The sequence below is a fragment of the Ursus arctos genome, unplaced genomic scaffold, assembly GCF_023065955.2.
Source record: "Ursus arctos isolate Adak ecotype North America unplaced genomic scaffold, UrsArc2.0 scaffold_8, whole genome shotgun sequence".
Classification (NCBI taxonomy): Eukaryota; Metazoa; Chordata; class Mammalia; order Carnivora; family Ursidae; genus Ursus; species Ursus arctos.
In genome coordinates this window covers 64893369-64910938 of record NW_026623100.1, presented here as the reverse complement: position 1 = coordinate 64910938, position 17570 = coordinate 64893369, and the positions used below count along the sequence as shown (strand labels likewise).

Below are 17570 nucleotides of genomic sequence, written 5' to 3'. Positions count from 1 at the left end.
TGGGGAGTTTCCTCGAGGTTATAGAACAATTCTGCATCCGAGTAGGGTGGTGATTATATGAATCTACACATGTGATAAAATTTCGTAGACTGCACACCAAAAAAAAAAAGTGCACATAAAAACAGATTAAATCCAAATAATGTCTGTAGCTTAGTTAATAATGTACCAGTGTCAACTTCCCGGGCTTCACAGTTGTTATGTAAGCTGTTATTGGGGAAGCTGGATGAGGATACATGCGAATTCTTTGTCCTATTTTGCAATTGTGAGTCCAAAATTATTTCAAAATAAAGAGTTTCCAAAAATTTGGAAGGCACTGATTTCCACAAAGCAGCACTTGGGGATCTCTTCAGTTTTTACTAGAAAAGATAATATAAAATAAAGCCTCAAGAATTATAAATTTAATACAGCTTCTAATCGCTGTAACTTCATTTGCTGTAATTTTGATTTGGAAACTATGCTCAGTTTTTTAACTCTAGTATGGTTACAAATATTTTTGTGGTGTTATAAATATATTGTATCCAGGAGGGGAAAAAAATCCCTCCTTGAGTTTCCCCCAGGATGAAATACCCGCTAACCTCTTTACGGAACTCCTGGCGTGTGGCTTCTGTCTACCTTCTTAACCTCATCTCCTGCTCCCAGCATGCATTCTGGTGTGAACTATTTGTAATCCTCTCCCTCTTCCCAGCCTATTCTTCTCTCCTCTTAACACTCTGTTTGATGACCTTCTCCTTCAACACCCACATCAAACTATGCTTCCTCTACAAAGCCGTCCCTGGCCCAGGAAGCAGAGTTGCTCCAACAGCATGCCTTCCTGCCTGTGGGATTGTAGCATAATGTGGAGCCCTTGGATTATTTGTTCAATGGCCTAGCTCTGACCCTGGTCCAGGAACGCCTTAAGGGCCCCAACCAGGTCCCATTCCTTCCTACAGGCCCTGCACCTGGCTCAGTGCCTAGAGCACACACTCCGTAAATGGCGATAAGCAAGTGAGTGAATCGGAGGCTCTGAAAAGTCCTTAGTAATAAATTTTGTGCATTCCATCCTGCCTTAATAGAGTACTTTTCAACAAGATTTTCAATGAAACTAAAGATCGAAAGGGGTTCTGATTAACTACAGTTAAGCACCATGGCAAAGGAATATTTAAAGTATTTTCCAAATGTTCATCTTAGTTAAGACTTTATTATATTTAAAATTCTTCCCATTCTTTCTTTTCATTCATGACACAGTGTTGTAAGCAGCTTTAGAAAGACCATGAGGTTGCACTTGTGAGTCCCCTTGGACAGATAAGACCTAGAACTTAAGAACAGTATATGGATTCTGAAGGAGGAAGGGTGGGATGTCAAGATGAAGAGCGCAAGCCTACCCTCAACCTTGCCTACTGCTTCCAGCTTTGACGAAGAGCAGCACGGTGTCCCCACCTTGTGGGCAAGCCGCTTGCTACTTCGCCCGCCTTGGCAACAGGCACAAATGCCTTGGGTGACAAACTCCCGATTTCCCCCCTCAGCATCCTCATGGGCAAATGATCTGGGACTCCGTAACTGTCTTTGGGTCCAGCTTCTGTCTCCAGCCTCCAGCAAGATGACTCAAACTTTCACCACTTCTTGCACAATCTAATGACCATTTCTCCACCAGAGGTCTGGTAACTTCATTAAACAGGGCAGATAACCTCCTCCTTGAAACCAGCCCCTCCCTTGGCTCCTGACTCATCACCTGCCTCTCCTATCTCCTCTCATGATCACATCCCTAAGAAATCTCCTCAAAGACTCAATCACTGGTCTTCAGCTCATTTTATTACAAAATAAAAAGAACAACAAACTTCTTTCCCATGTCTCTAATTTCCCATTTTCTCTTCACTGCTTTCTGATATCCTATCATCTTTAAAGGCCCAAGTTAGGTGCCCCCCTTCTCCCAGACGTCATCTAACGGAGCCCACGCTCACCCTTTACGCTCTCTTGGAGCACTCGGAAGCCAAATGTACTTTCACTGTTGAGCACTTCTTATGTTCTGTTTTTTTGAGTTACTCTTATTTCTTCAGTCAAACAAAGGTCCTTAAGGACAAGATCCATGTCTTAAAATGACCCCATGTCCCCGTGCTGCCTCGCAAGGTGTTCAGCACCTTATGTCAGCAGTCAGTACGTACTTGGTGATGGAGATTAAGACAACATTGCGGTAGCTTGGAAAAAGAAACCCAAAGAAGAAAACCTTTGAAATTTCTTTTCCCTTCTCCTAATGCTCGGGGGCCTAAATCGGAGCAGGTCATTGCACACTGGAGCTGTGCGAGATCAAATAGCTTTTCCGCCACAGCGTCGGGGTGTAGCAAGAGCGTGGGGTCTAGATGGGTTCACACTGTCGTCTTGCCAGTGGGTGAGCTTGAGCAAGTCCCCTGAACCCAGAGCCTTCATTTCCTCATATTCAAAATTGAGGTAATTACTAAGGCTTTTTGGAGATGAAGGCTATACACCATGAGAGTGTCATTTGTGGTGGGAATTTCAGGAACCATGGTAGACCAGGGGAGAAGCTATTTGAAAGTAGGCAGGCCTTCCTGTACCCTCCTCCCCCAGTGCATAGCCCCATGGAGGGGGGCCCACTGTGTCCTGCAGGGCAGGCTGCTAGAGTCTCAGGGACCTGAAGAATGACAGTCTGCGTGAGAAGACAGAAAACCAAACACTGAAACATGCCAAGTTTGTTCTAGACATCACCAGGGTATTCCTTCTGGTGGCAAGGTTAGAGGATTAAATGAGCAGTCCATCAAAAAGGCAAGGAAATAAAGCCGGAGAATTCTGAGAGGGACTGGCTGTGGGGCAGGAGGAGCTGTGAGAGCAGAGGAGGGCTGAGCTGGGGATCAAGGCAAAGAAGGCTAAACAACCGGTCAGACCCACTCATTCCAGACGTAGGGAGACCATGTCACTGGGCCCAATGACAACGGCAAGCCACAAAGTCTAAAGAAACATCGTTTTAAAGGAAGATAAAGTGACAGGGCTTATATGTGCCCCCTGAGACACAGACCGGCCTTTGAAGCGTGAAGGATCATTACGGAAACATCAGGCGCACTGGGGCTGCAGAAACAAATGTTCTGTCCTCAATGCATCACAGCAGCCGCTGCAGCCCTTCCCTGTCTGTCCTCAGGCTAGCCACCCATGGGCCAGCAGCCCGCCCCTCAGAGCAGGCCAGGGAGAAGCGGGCTGAACAGCAGCTGCGGGCGTATGGCAGCATTACCCAGACCAGCCTGGGGATGCCTCTTTAACAGTTGAGATCATTGTTCAATAGGACATGTCCAGGACCCTGGTAGCAGGACCTCGGCAGGGTTCGGGACCTTAGAGAACAGCCACGTGACCTCAAAGTGTTGTGAGAACAGAATCCTGGAGAGGCTCCAGTCCCTACCTGAACCAATACCATCCAGGTCCCTGGCCTAGATCTGCTGGAGTGGGCGTGTGCTGGTTCCCCACCAGCCCCGGAGCTAGTCCACCTGCCTCCTCTCTACCTTTGACTAATTCAGCTCTGAGAGGCTGAGCCTCCATGTGAGTCAGGTCCTTGCCCCGCCGTGAGAAGGTGATTGGCTGGGCCTGCCAGGGCTTTGTGACCCGCCGGCAGGGCCCCTCCAGCCCCTCAGAACCCTTCGTGCCTGCCTGCACAAATTGCCTCCATGCAACCCCAGAATAACCTGGATGTGTGACCCAAGGGCACAAGGGGTAGCAATTTTGCAGATTTTCCAAACAGGTGACTTCAGCCCCCCTGGGCCTGGGCAGGAAGGGTTAGCCCAGTGACAATGGGCATAGCCCTACGTCAGGAGCGGGAAACGTTTTGGCAGACTCCTGAGTCATCCTCTGATCCCACAGTGCCTGTTCCAGTTCTCCTGGCCGGTAGGATGGCGTCGACAAAGCCGAATAGATGGGGAATCTGGAGTTGGGGAGGGATTGTGGTCAGAGGCCCAGCTTCAGGAAGCCCAGATGGCTGTCCCCAGGCAGAAAGGGTGGAGTTCTGTAGTCTGTCTCCCCCCTGGACTGGCCTTCCTTGGGCTCGGAGACCTGAAGCTGGATACATGTTGGACACCTGCCTCCTCAAACAAGGGCCCTTGGATTCTCGCTGTCTGTCCCAGTGATGCTGGTAACACTGAAACTGTGCCGTGTGCTAGGCTCTGCTCAGTGCTTGGTATGTGTGGTTCACTTAACCCTCATAAAGGCTCTATGAAGTGGGAACTGTCTCCATTTTATAGATGAGGAAATTGAGGTCCAAAGCCAAACTGCTAGGAAATGTTAGAGCCGGGATTTGAATCCAAGTATTCTTAAAGCAGCACCTTTTTGGAGGCTGCTGAAGGCCTGCCCAGTACCCATACGCAGAACTGACAGGCCTGTTCTTTCATAGCCATGCTGGATAGAGGGTAGAGTCCTGGGAACTGCAGGGGCTTCTCCTAGGGACCAAAGAACTGGGGACCCTAGAATTATCTTCAAGACACATTTGTAGAAGATGGATTCCCACTGAAGACTTGGAAACGAAAAGCCAAAATCAGATTTAAACTCGTGATACCGTTCTTAAATATTGAAATGTGAGTTTTCAGAGTTATATAGACTTATTTATGATTTAGGAATATACATACCTAGAGCTAATGTCATCCTAGGTATCTGGGAAGGAATTGGATGGTTTCTAGAAACTCTTCTGACCATGGGAGATTGAGATTTAGTCTTGCCTGTTTCCAAGGCCTTAGGCCACAGAATGGCCAGCAGGTTCACGTCTCCTGATGAGAACTGTAACTGCCTTTCCCATCGCCAGTAAATGCACCCCGAACCTTATGGGCCTAGCATAGGAAATGATTTCGCAAAATCACCAGATTAAACCTCATCACCTTGTCCTTCCCATGACTCCAGACCTGGTAGCCAGAGTCAAGGTCCTGAAGAGCAGGCTTTTCCCAAGGCCACATTCTCAGTCTGATCCTGGAATGGGGTTTCCAGCTGACTTGGTGGGTGACACGCCACAACCCAATCAGGGACTGTTTCCCTTGACAGTCACCATGTGCCAAAGATGATGGTAGAAACCAAGGGACAGGGAAGACCCCACATGGTAGCTTTTGGAACAGAGCCTGACCCCTGGTGTGGTTGCCTACCATTCTCTCCGAAGAGGGAAAGTAACCCTTGGTAACAAGTGTGTTAACTTAAAGAGTTTAGTCAGACCTTTTCTCTGCTGTAATTGGAGGCAATTGGACCACACAGAGCCAGATGCTTGGGTAAATGCTTTATAAAATATCTTTGCCGCCAGAAGCTGGTCTGGTTTAAGTCTAGGTCTGAGTTAACACCCAATACAAAAAGTCATCAGAAGTGGGACCAATTGATGCGTTTAATGTGTGGCATGGGGAGGTCGGTGTAGTTCAGTCCAGAATCTTAGACCCAATGTTCCAGGCCACTCCAGCTGGTCCAGTTCTTAGAGGACATCCAGGTCAGAACGAAGCACTCCATTCAACCACGCCCTGTGCCCTGATACCACGAGCTTTTGACAGAACCAGGCTTCCTCTTTGGGGGACCAGATCAAAGTTAGAGGCTCTCTTTTTCTAAATGGAGCTAGGGAGAGGAGGATTTGGGGCGGGGGGAATGTTTAGGGGAGGTTTTGCTCAGGACCTGGGTGCCCCCTGCTGGCCATAATTCAGTTGTATGTACAGGGCCAAATCTAGGAGAGGAAAATAAAATCCTGCCCTCCCTATCAGAATGAGAGATAAGAGAACTAGGGGGCTGTTTCTTTGTGACCATCTGGCAAGTGTGACAGAAAATCTTTGCAGAGACCCCTGGGTGCCTTAGATGAGTCCTCCTGAGCTAAAATGGACCCCGACCAAGGCAGAGAGTAAGCCAGTCCTGAGTGGAGGTAACGGCTCTGTTCCTAGTATCATCCTCCCACCTCACTCCACCCCACCCCCACCCACTTTCCCAAAAGCCCCATAGGAGGTAACAACAGGATTGTCGGCCCTGAAAAGAGATTTTTTTTTTCCAACTTCCTTCTTACACGCCCTGTTGCCACTTTGGGCACCCTAGATGCAGACTGATGAAAGTTGTGGAAAATGCCCTCCCACCATGAGGCACAGACAGAACTGGGGATTTCTGGCCCAGAAGACTTTGGCATTTTTCAAGTACCTGTGTAGCTCTTGGTGACTCTTGGAGCAAGGTCTTTAGTTGTATTCTGAAAGAAAAATTGGAAGTTTTTCCTGTGCATCCAGGAGGAAGATGTCTAACACTTTCCGCCCAGGGAGGTAACAGAACGTGCCAACATCCCAGCCGATGCCACTGCAATGCCGGCCAGTCAGTCCGAGGCACGCACCTGCGTCAGATGAGGACGGCGTTCTAGCACCTGGTTGTGCACCAGAATCACCTGGAGTGTGTGTGTGGGTGTGCGTTTATGTGTGTGTGTGTGTGTTACTGTAGACAGTTGACTCTTGAACAACACAGGTTTGAACTACACAGGTCCACTTATGTAGATTTTTTCCAGAAATACAGTATGGTACTGTCAATGTATTTTTCTCTTCCTTGTGATTTTCTTAATAACATTTTCTATTCTCTAGCTTTCTTTATTGTAAGAATACAGTATATAATACATATAACATAGAAAATATGTGTCGATCAACTGTTTATGTCATCAGTAAGGCTTTTGGTCAACAGTAGACCATTAGTTCAGTTTTTGAGGGAGCCGAAAGTTATACAGATTTTCAACTGTGCAGGGGATCAATTCCCCTGACCCCTGTATTGTTCAAGGATCAACTGTATACAGTACACTATATATGTCATATATTATATATAAATATATACTAATTTTATATGTAGTACATTATATATATACATAATAGATATCATGTAATTGTATATAATACATATATAGTTATACACACACACATATGCACTTGGGCTTTACTCTGACCTACTAGAAAATCTCTGCAGGAAAATCTGATGTGCCCTTCTAGTAAAGAATGTGAACCATCCCCTGTTCAGTCCCATGGAACCCCAAGAAGGCTGCCTTCAGGCTGGAAGACCCTCGAAGCTCAAATGCTTTCAGTCAAAACCTGGAGAACGAAACCTGGACCAATGCCTCTGCTTTTATTCAGTAGTCAGCCCTTGAAGCTCATATACGCTCAACAGAAAAAAAATCCCTAAAGTGGCTCAGGAACTCCCATGGCCAACCTAAGACCTCCCCCTTTACCTCCCTGAACCAGTCCTGACCAGCCCACACCCTGTGAGGTCTAGCAGAGTGAAGAGCCAGAGCCCCCCCAGTCCCCTGAATCACCCTGCCCCAGGGGCCTTGGGGAGAAATAATCCCACCGAGCTCATGGAAAGCCAGTATTCGCAACAGCTCATCCCCTCTGCACTCAGCTTGGCAGGGCTCTGCAAGGCCCCTGGAGGCCTGGCAGGGTCTGACCACTCCTGTGGGGGCCGTTCAAGCCCATTTCTCTCTAACTCTACATGCTCTCCTTCCTGACTTTCTGTCACACCTACTGTTTCACCACACTTAGGGGGCATTTGGTAATACTCTTCTCCTTTGTGTTTGTCTTCCCAGTAAGACTACAAACTCCCTAAGGAGAGGAGCAAATCTTTCCTATTTCTCATAGTCCCTAACTAAACACTCATCAAAATAAAATGCAATTTCCTCGACCCTACCCATTGCCCCTTTATCAAGTTTGATGTCCATCCATTCCCACTAGCTTACTGATTCAGGTTAGGTGAGTTTCCTAGAAACTCAGAAGCACTCTCCTAAATCCAGTCTCTGCAATTATCGTTCACGGGGAATTGGTCTGGAACCCACAAGTGAATGGAATACAGCCTGGCCATTGAGGAGCTTACATTTAGGTGGAAAGGACAGACATACGAGTGATTTCAAGAGAACTGACATGCTGTGACTGAGCATGCTCAGAGTACTATAGAAACAGAGCGGGGCAGGGCATGTCTCCAGGCACAGGACACAGAGACAGCGTCCTGGAGGACATGATGCCAACATCCCAGCCAACATAAGGTTGAGTGGGGGGAGGGGGCCAGGCCGGAAGTTGATGAAAGATGATCAGAAAGAGGAGAGGCCATGAGGAGGCATCACTCAATCATTCAAACAATTTGCTGAATACCTTGCCTGTGACAGGCCTGGAAACCCCACTTCTGGCTTCAAGGCTCTTACTAACAAGGGGGCATGCATTTAAACAAGTCTTGTGGTTAGAACAAGGGTCAGAATGCAGGGCACTGGGCTCAAAACCATTGTGTAAGAGGAGAAGCAAGTGTAGTCAAAATTACCCTCGGAAATCTCTCGAATTCCTAGCTTCTGAGTCCTTAGAAGCTCCCAAGACAATAATTTTTGTTTGTGTTGGCTTTTTGGCCTGCCTGGCCTCCCTTCCCCTGGGCAATGAAGGGCAAAACAAGAGGGTTTCTCTCTTGATTTTTCTCGAAAACGTCACTGAAGTTAAATGTGCATCTGCTGAGGTTCTATTATGTATACTTGGGGTGGGGGGCGCAAGGGAGCACAGCCTAGTGGATGCCAACTGAGTCTCCTCTATAAAGCAGCTTCTCCAGTTTGCACCCACAGACTCTCTGGCATCATGGTCAGGTGCAGATTCTGACTCAGTAGGTCTGGGGTGGGACTCAAGAATCAGAATTTCTAGCAAGCCAAAGCCCATACAGCACCACTGCTGGGGCTCCAGGGACCACAGTTTGAGAACCATGGGAGCAGAGAATGAGTGGACTTTGGAGTGGGGGCAGCATTCCAGACAGGGTAAGTAAGCATCTGCTGGTGGCTCCCAACTTGGGGGGCAAAGTGAGAGATAGGGCTGGAGAGGCGGGGCCCATTTAGGAGTGTGATAAGTGGTGGGGAGGGTCCCATGATAAGGGCAGATGCCTACAGGGCACAGGGGAGTGATCTGGGCATAGTTCTCCTTCACAGAGACACTTTGTGTATTAAACCTAGAGAAATATTCTTCACTCCGGAAATAAGCACTCTCACAATTCTCAAAATACGCCATGCCTTTGTCTATTTTCTGTTTCTCCACTTCTTATAAAGACCTAGTTACAAGATATATTTCCCTCTTAACAGTGCAAGTCAGTGATAAACAGCAGCTGACACTGGCCCCCCTGAGCGGCTGGGGGTGGCTGGGGAGGTTAAGGAGGAGCTCACATCCACTGGCCAGAAGGGGGCGCCCCTGCCCAGCTCCCACCAATGGTGGCTGTGCAGGAACAAAGGCCCAGGGTTGCCAAAAGAAGCCAGAAACCTCAAGTCGTTTGTGTGAAATGTCCCAACGTTAAAATACTGGGCACTAATTCAAAAATGTTTCCAACACTGCGAGTGCTGAACAGTTGGAGTCTGCAAGGCAAATTCAGCCAGTGGGTGTCTTGTTCATGACGGCTGTGCAGAGCGGTGTGGTTCAGGCTGCTTTTACATAGACTGTGATGGCAGCAGCGTCAGGGACGTGCTGGGAGAGAGACTGGAGGCTGGGTGGCCTTCAGGAAGCTACTGCTGGCCTTGGCCAGAGAGCGCGCATGCGTAACCCCCAGCGCAGCAGGAGAGGTGGGAAGAGCAGGGCACACTGAGACCGCAGAGCTGCGGGACTGGATATGAGGATGCGAGGGAGGAGGGCTATGGAGGGTAACCCCCAGGTTTCTAACGTGCGTGACCGAGTGACTGGTGGTGACGTTCTCTGGGATAATGAATACAAGAGCAGAAGCATGTATTGAGGGGAGGTTCTCGATAAGCAGAATTAAGTCCCTATGGGTCAGCCAGCAGGCCACCTGATGCCGAAATGTGGGGTTTGAAGTCAAAGGAGAGGCAAAGGTTAGTCAGCTTTCTACAACACAAATCTGGTCAGGTTACCGCCTGCTTAAAATCCTCTAATGGCTTCCCGTTGTCTGAACAGAAAGTCCAGACTCCTCATGGAAAACAAAGCCCTTTGCAGTCTGTCCCTGCCAACCTCACTGTACCACACCCCAACACAAAAACCTGCTCCCCAGGGAACAAGCCGTGCCTTTGTTCTTGCTAGCTGCGGTCCCCTTCTACCCCTTCCCTTGTATGTTTGGAAAATTCCTAGTTCTCTCAGGCTCTAGCAGCTCTGCCCTGAAGCCTTCGCTGACCTTGTCAAGCAGGAGAGATCACTCCCACCTTTGTGCCTCCTCGAAACTTTGTGTGTGCTGCTTTTTCTGCCCTGCCACTCCCTTCTGAAAGGATGTGCCTGTGTGTAAACTCCTTGAAGGCAGAGAGCACATCTTACTGCGTCGCCAGTCCCTTAGCACACGTCTGGCACGTAGTAGACACTCAGGAAATGGCTGAAGAGTGAAATGGCTGAAGAGTTTTCCAGGAGGGAGAACTGCAAGGCTGGTCTCGAGGAAGATGCCTTTCACTCCCCCAGGGATTATCTGGCTCTTTCTCTCCTTACAGTTAAAGAACAGTACGAGGACCCCGGGGGCTGACCTTGCCCGTCTTCTTTCTTTGCAGCTGGGGTATGGCCGTCAATGTGTACTCCACATCCGTGACCAGTGAAAATCTGAGTCGCCATGATATGCTTGCATGGGTCAATGACTCCCTGCACCTCAATTATACCAAGATAGAACAGCTCTGTTCAGGTAGGAGCCTGGGAGTGGGGAGAGTGGGCCCTGCTGGAGGCAAGGGGAGGGAAGGTGGGAGGCAGAACGGCCCCAGGAGACAATGGAGTTTGTAATCAGGATTAAGGAGGAGAGCTGCAGAGCCCTAAACTAGTCAGAGTGTTTGGAGGTGATGGAAATGAGGGTCTCATGGAATGGAAAGGGTCAAAAGTGAAGAGCAGGAGAGGCTCAGGGAAGGGCTGCAGGAACGGGCGGGAGCCCCGTATCAAGAGCTAGGACAGGCAGTGAGGCCGGAGGGAAACAGCCTGAGGTCCGGTCTTTCCACTCGGGGCCCAAAGCTCGGCTCTTCTTGCAGCCTAACCCTGGGCAAATCACTAGGTCTCAGTTTTCCCGTCTGTAAAATGGAGAGCACATGCCCTATCAAAGCAGGGCTGCCGGTAGGATGGAGTGCCGTATATGCGGTGTTTGGTGTGGTGCTAGGACGGGACCGCATCAGTCCAGAGTGATTGCTTTTATTCCTGGAATCTGGCCGGGACAAGGAGAGGGAAGAGACGGGGTAGTTTGGGGGAGTGGCCAGCAGAGGGCCTGGGGAAGGGAAGGCGAGGAGCCCAGGCAGGGGAGCGGCCGGACCCGCTCACGGAGCCGAGCTTCCCCACAGGGGCAGCCTACTGCCAGTTCATGGACATGCTCTTCCCGGGCTGTGTGCACTTGAGGAAGGTGAAGTTCCAGGCCAAACTGGAGCACGAGTACATCCACAACTTCAAGGTGCTGCAAGCCGCTTTCAAGAAGATGGGTGTTGACAAAGTAGGTGCCTGCGCTCCGGGGCCCTGAGGAGCTGTGTGACCCTGGGGAAGAAGATGGCCCGCCAGCCGGGCGGCAGGGGCCGCTGGGGTCATTCCAGCTCTCACGCCTCTCTCCACCCCCCTACTTTCCAGAGGGAATGTTCCCCCAGCTCAAGGCATGGTGGAAAACCCCACACTTGACATCCCATCCTGAAGACATTCCTGCCCCTTCCTTCTCTCTGGACCCTATCCAGCTCAGCAACCGAGGCTCAGTCTACCGCTCCTATTAAGTTCCTTCTCTGTAGGGCCTATGAAAAGTCTCTGGGCTCACTCTGCTGCCTCAATGGCCCACAGCCCCTGGTTCCAGCAGCCCCCAGCCCACATGCACACGTCAGCGCCAAGGGACACATCCTCACACAGTGCCTCCCACGCCGGGAGGAGCGGGCCGTCTCTGGATCGCAGGCCCGGGCCACAACCGGGCCATGGGCTCCGGGGCCGCGGGAGGGGCCCCCCCGCTGTGGAGGAGGCTCAGGCCGCTGCAGCCCCGGGGGCTGGCTTTCCTGAGAGCAGCGGCCGGCTCACAGGTGGCTAAAGTTCTCTGCTTGTGTGGTCTATTTCAGATAATTCCCGTAGAGAAATTAGTGAAAGGAAAATTCCAAGATAATTTTGAGTTTATTCAGTGGTTTAAGAAATTCTTTGACGCAAACTATGATGGAAAGGATTACAACCCTCTGCTGGCGCGGCAGGGCCAGGACGTAGCGCCACCTCCTAACCCAGGTGATCAGATCTTCAACAAATCCAAGAAACTCATTGGCACAGCAGGTAACGTGCCCGAGCTGGGGGAGGGAGTGTGGGGGGCCGGGCCGGCAGGGCTCCACAGCCAGGAGCGCCCCCTGGGCCACCGGCCCGGCCCTGCCAGCCTAGAGGAGACTGTTATCACGGAGTTCAGATGACGCCGCCTGCTGCCTGCCTAGACCAGGGGGAGTCACAGTAGGGAGGACAGGGCCGCAAAGATTGCTGCAGATGGAGAGCCACCGGCACCAGCCATGGGGGCAGTGGCGGTGGGAGGCCCAGGACCCTTGCTTTGGTAGCGTGAGCTAACTTGTTTGCCTCGAGATGACGGGGCGGCATGTGGCATGGTTCGTCTGTCCAGGTCCCCCCAGGCCAAGGGCCTGGTGCCAGCAGCACACACTCTTCTTGCCCCCTGCCCACTGGATGCCCCGGGACGGGAGTTTGCCAAGCTTCCCCCATTGGGATCACATCTTCCCCTACTCCAAAGGCCCATAGCCCGAAGTCCTCAAGAGAGGAGTCTTTTGAAAGGAGGCTTTGTCTGGGTTCTAGAAGAGAAGGGAGAGAAGCAGTAGGGCCTTTGGGGGATGAGAGGGTTGGGGAGAGGAAGAGAGAGGGGCAGCCCCAGCATCTGAACCCGTCATAGCAGAGCTGCTCCTCCGTTTGCGCTGCTGCCCCGCCCGGGCCTGCCCCCATTCACCTGCTTGCTTTGCGTTAGAAGCAGCCAGCTCGGACTAGGGAGCGGCCATAGCTAGAAGACAAGTGGCCACAGCATGCCCGGCCTGTGGGGGAGGAGCCAGGGGCCCTGAGTCAGGCCCAGCAGAGAGCACAGAGCCCATCCTGAAGCGGGGAGCCTGGGAGCGGCCGGGGCCCTGAGACTCTGAGGTCACCGCAGGGAGGCTGGGGCTTCTGGTAGGAAGGACCCAGCAAGTGCCAGATTTGAGACCCTGCACCAGCTGCTCTGCCTCAGACTCTGGCTGACAGGACTAGAGGCCCAGCCCTCCCAGCCCCACTTCCCAAATTCGCCTTCCCAGTTCCCCTCACCTCCCCCTCAGGCCAGCTCTCCTCCCTCCCCACACCTCATACCTTCTTTACTCCCTGAAGTCCCAGCTCTCCCAGGCTTGCCAAAGAGCTGCCCAGCTGCTGTGGTGTCAGTGTGGCCATGGCTTGAGGCCTAGATGTAGACGGCCCTCCTGAGTGGGAGAAGAGGGAAGGGCTAGAGTGCCTGCCTTTCGCATGGGCCTGCCCCCGCAGCCGTCACACCAGGCCGTCTCATGCCACGTGAGCTGTGGGCTCACGTGGCCCCATCCGACTTTTCTCCCCTGGGCAGTTCCACAGAGGACGTCCCCCACAGGCCCCAAAAATATGCAGACCTCTGGTCGGCTGAGCAATGTGGCCCCACCCTGCATCCTCCGGAAGAATCCCCCATCAGCCCGGAATGGTGGCCATGAGACTGATGCCCAGATTCTTGAACTCAACCAGCAGGTGAGTAGGGTGGGCGCGGGTCGCTGAGAGAGCCCTCAACAAAAGCTAGGCCCCTGTCAGTTCAGGAAGGGGAGTCTGAGGCCGGGATCTCTGGCCTGAACACTACCTTGTCCCCGAGCAGCTATTGGATTTGAAGCTGACCGTGGATGGGCTGGAGAAGGAGCGCGACTTCTACTTCAGCAAACTTCGAGACATCGAGCTCATCTGCCAGGAACACGAAAGTGAGAACAGCCCGGTTATCTCGGGCATCATTGGCATTCTCTATGCCACTGAGGTGAGCTCTTCCTGCACCCGCTCCCGTCCCAGGCCCACGGGGCCCTGCCCCATCCTGCCCCATGAAGACCCCAAGGGGTAGCCCCCGAGGGGCCTGAGGGAACACGGTGAGGAGAGCCAGAGCCGGCTGAAGTCCGAGCCCAAGGCCACACGGAGATTAGCGGGGGAGGTGGGACTAGAACTCGGCCCTCTCTCCGGAGCCCCAGGCAGCCGTCTCCCTCCCTGCCTGGCCGGCCTGGCTCACCGCTTCCCTCTCCTCTCCTGCCCTCCAGGAAGGATTTGCACCCCCCGAGGACGATGAGATTGAGGAACATCAACAGGAAGACCAGGACGAGTACTGAGGGCGGCCGCAGCCCGGGCTGACTGCACGGCTTCCCGTGCCTCCCCACCCCGCTCCCACCCCACATTATAATCCTTTCCTTGCAGCCTGTCAGCCGGGTGCTTTGCGTCAGTGCCACGGCGCTGGGGAGTCAGGCAAGGAGCGGGGCTCGCGGGGATGGGCCAGGTGAGCAGACAGAGGCCCCGTGCTGCGGGCACCGGCCCAGCGGGCGAGGCCTCTGTCCACTCCTCCATATCCCTATTTATTTCCGTTGTCTCTACGATGTGTCGGCCAACACTTCCCGGGGCGGGGGGCGCTGCTGCCCCCTGCCCCCGCCCCAGCCAGCCGCCTGCTCCCCTGACAGCCAGCAGCTGTATATTTGACAAAGTCATTGGTATATTTTTACTTACTGGATTTTCCTTGCACTTTACCTGTTCTTTTCCCAGGGCTGACAGCACGGGGCTCCAGGGCAGTGTGCCTGGCGTGGCTTCCCTTCCCCGTTGCTGGGAGCCATGGCAGGACTCACCCGTGCTTATTTATTTTGTCTTTTGACTTCCCAGTAGTTGAGGGGAAGGCTGATGTCAGGAGAGGGATGAGGGGACTGGGGAGGGGGTGCCTTAGGCCCCGGCGGTCAGGGAGAGGGAGGGGAGCATGTGAGGGATGATAATGACCTCCTGGCACCAGGCGCCCCCACCCTCAGCCCCCGGCCTCCAGCACTGAAGCCCAGCACTGCCCCGAGGCCCCCAGCCACTCCTCCCGCGGCTCGGTTCATACCACACAGACTCTGCCTGGACCCTCCTGTATGTCTGCCTCCCATCTGCCCTCCTCCCCGACCTCCATCCCCTCGGGCCACCCAGCCTGCATCTGTGTTCACTTTTATTTAAATAAACTTGTGTGGTAAAAGTCCATGCCCTGTCTCCCTCACCGGGGCCACAGCCTGGGTCTCAATGCTTCTCTCTTCTTGAGCACTCCCCTCTCCAGAAGTGGTGGCCCTGGAGCACAGCACCACTGCCACCCTCTGTCAGGCCTGGAAACTGCCATGGGCACTTGGCCTCAGAGCCCAACTCTGACCTCGTCCCCATCGCTCAATACTGGTCCCCAGGCTCTAAGGGAAGGAAGACATGGAGGCCATGACCCCCAATCCCTGGGGAGGAACAAAGTGTGGGGCCATGGCTGTGACAACGGGCAGCCCAGTCAGGTGGCTGGGGTGGGGGGAGTAACAGGGTGGCCTCCCAAAAGGTGCTTTGTTTCAGTCTCCTTCTGGCCAGTCAGGCCACATGTTGTCTCCCACCCCGGGGTCAAAGTGCACAGCCCTCCCAACAGCAATCCAGCTGGGGACAAGGAGAGAGTGGAGTGGGTTACAAAGAGCTAGCAGCTCTGAGTGCTGAAGCCCAGAAGGACAGCAAGGCCTGAGTGGTTCCTTTTGCGGAACAAGCTCTAATGGGAACCAGGAGTCAGCAAGCCTTTCTCATCATCCATACAGCCCTACCTTCCTGGTGTGTGCCCCAGCAAAGGGCCATAGTAAGAATGTCCTGGAAGCCCAACAGGGACCGAGGGTGCTGAAATGAATGTGTGAACCAGGCCCGCTCAAAGAAACCATCATCTAGATTGGCCCCCTCACTTACTGATGAAGGGACTGAGGCCTGGACGTGACACGACTTGCTCAAGGTGGTAAAAATCTGGATTAGAATTCAGACCTCCTGGCTCATGATTCAGCACTCATCCCCAAAGACCACAGAGGTGTGACCTCTAGAATGTTCTGTAGTTGCACGCTGGTAGTCCTGGTAGGTGTTTCCTCACCATCCTGAATATGATCAAATTAGGGCCATGTTTCTTCCTTGACCCTGCTCCATGCACTTCCTCCAGACCACCGCCCTTTCTCTGACAACTCCAGATAGAAGCCTTAAAGAAGCAATTTGTGTCTGTTCATCCCTCATTCACTTCACCTCCTCCTTTTGACTCCCACCCCAACATAGATACTTCTGGCCCTATTCTATCTGTTTTTCTCCCCCAACAATTCCTTGCCTGCTTTTATTGATTTTTATGATTTTTAATTCGCTTGCCTTTTTTTTTTTTTTTAAGATTTATCCATTTATTTAAAAGAGAGAGAAAGAAGGGCAGAGAATCACAAGCATACTCCTCGCCAAGTGCGGAGCCCCACGCGGGGCTCCATCCCAGGACCCTGAGCTCATGACCTAGCCAAAACCAAGAGTCAGACGCTTCACTGACTGAGCCACCCAGGTGCCCCTCCCTTGCCTAATTTTAAAGGGCATTCCCTCCATTATTCTACATAGATACTATAAAGGATAAAGGAGTTGTTCTGTGTTACCCAAAGTTCACCTTCAGGCCAAGACCTCACCCTGCCAGCAAAGTGGGTGTGGTAGGCAGAATAATGCCTCCCCCCAAAGGTTTCCACGTCCTAATTCCCTGAGTTTGGAACACGTTAGGTTACACAGCAAAGGGGAGTTAAGATTCCAAGTGGAATTAAATCGCTAATCAGTTGACCTTAAGATAAGGAGAGTGTGGTGGGTTATCCAGATGGGCCCAATGTAATCACAGGGTCCGTGAAAGTGGAAGGGGGGCAGAAGAGGAGGTCGGAGGGATGCCATGTGAGATGGACTCAATCTGCGGTGTCTGGCTTTGAAGATGGGAGGGGCCTGAGCAAAGAATCACAGGTGGCTTCTAGATGCTGGGAAAGGCAAGAAAACATACTCCCTTGGAGCCTCCAGAAAGGACCACTGCCCTGCAGACATGGTATTTTAGCACAGTGAGACTCTGACAGACTCTCGCCTTCCAGAACTTTAAGATAATAAATTTGTGTTGTTTTAATCCACTAAGTGTATGGCAATTTGTTACAGCAGCAAAAGAAAGCGAATGCAGTAGGTCAGACTGTGAGCTCACTCTTCTTGCCCCCACACTAGACACCCACCTGTCGTCTTTGACCCCACATCTTTTGATTCTTCCCTCAAACCCCACGTGAGTGGGTACCTGCCCCAGCCCACGTGCATGGCTAGTGTCTAAGGCTGCTCTTAGGACACCCAGAGTTCAGAGATCTAAAGTCACTGCCGCCTCCTCCACCTCTTCCCAGGACCCTCATACTAGGTGTCTTTCTTACGGAACACGTAAGATGATGAACTGTAATTTTCTGTTTACACACTTGTCTCTCACACAGGCTTCGAGTTCCTCACAAGTGAGGCAAGTCCTGTAGCTCCAGCTAGCACAGTGCCAGGTGCTTAGGGAGAGAAGGTACTTAGGAAATGTTCCAGGAAAAATGAGCGACGCCTAACCCGTGGATGTCAAGGTACAGCCAATGACCTGCCAGATCAATCCGAGGAGAGACAGCAAAGAAAGTCCCTCCCACCCTTTTATATATCTCCGCCATGGAG

General features: G+C 52.1%; 1 protein-coding gene across 5 annotated transcripts in view; it reads left to right on the top strand.

Annotated features, from left to right (window-relative positions):
• MAPRE3 (microtubule associated protein RP/EB family member 3) overlaps positions 1 to 15090 on the top strand; it is a 50860-nt gene extending 35770 nt beyond the window's left edge. For 2 of the 5 annotated variants that reach the window (XM_057309129.1, XM_057309128.1), the window contains exons 2-6: positions 10430 to 10557; positions 11195 to 11340; positions 11939 to 12140; positions 13438 to 13592; positions 13714 to 15090. In XM_057309129.1, the coding sequence (XP_057165112.1) occupies positions 10437 to 10557; positions 11195 to 11340; positions 11939 to 12140; positions 13438 to 13592; positions 13714 to 13947 (858 nt within the window). In that variant the 5' untranslated portion in view covers positions 10430 to 10436 and the 3' untranslated portion in view covers positions 13948 to 15090. The remainder of the gene's footprint in view (positions 1 to 10429; positions 10558 to 11194; positions 11341 to 11938; positions 12141 to 13437; positions 13593 to 13713) is intronic. The other 3 variants (XM_026520535.4, XM_044390730.3, XM_057309130.1) reach the window with 3 other exon arrangements.
• The last annotated feature ends 2480 nt before the right edge of the window (positions 15091 to 17570 follow it).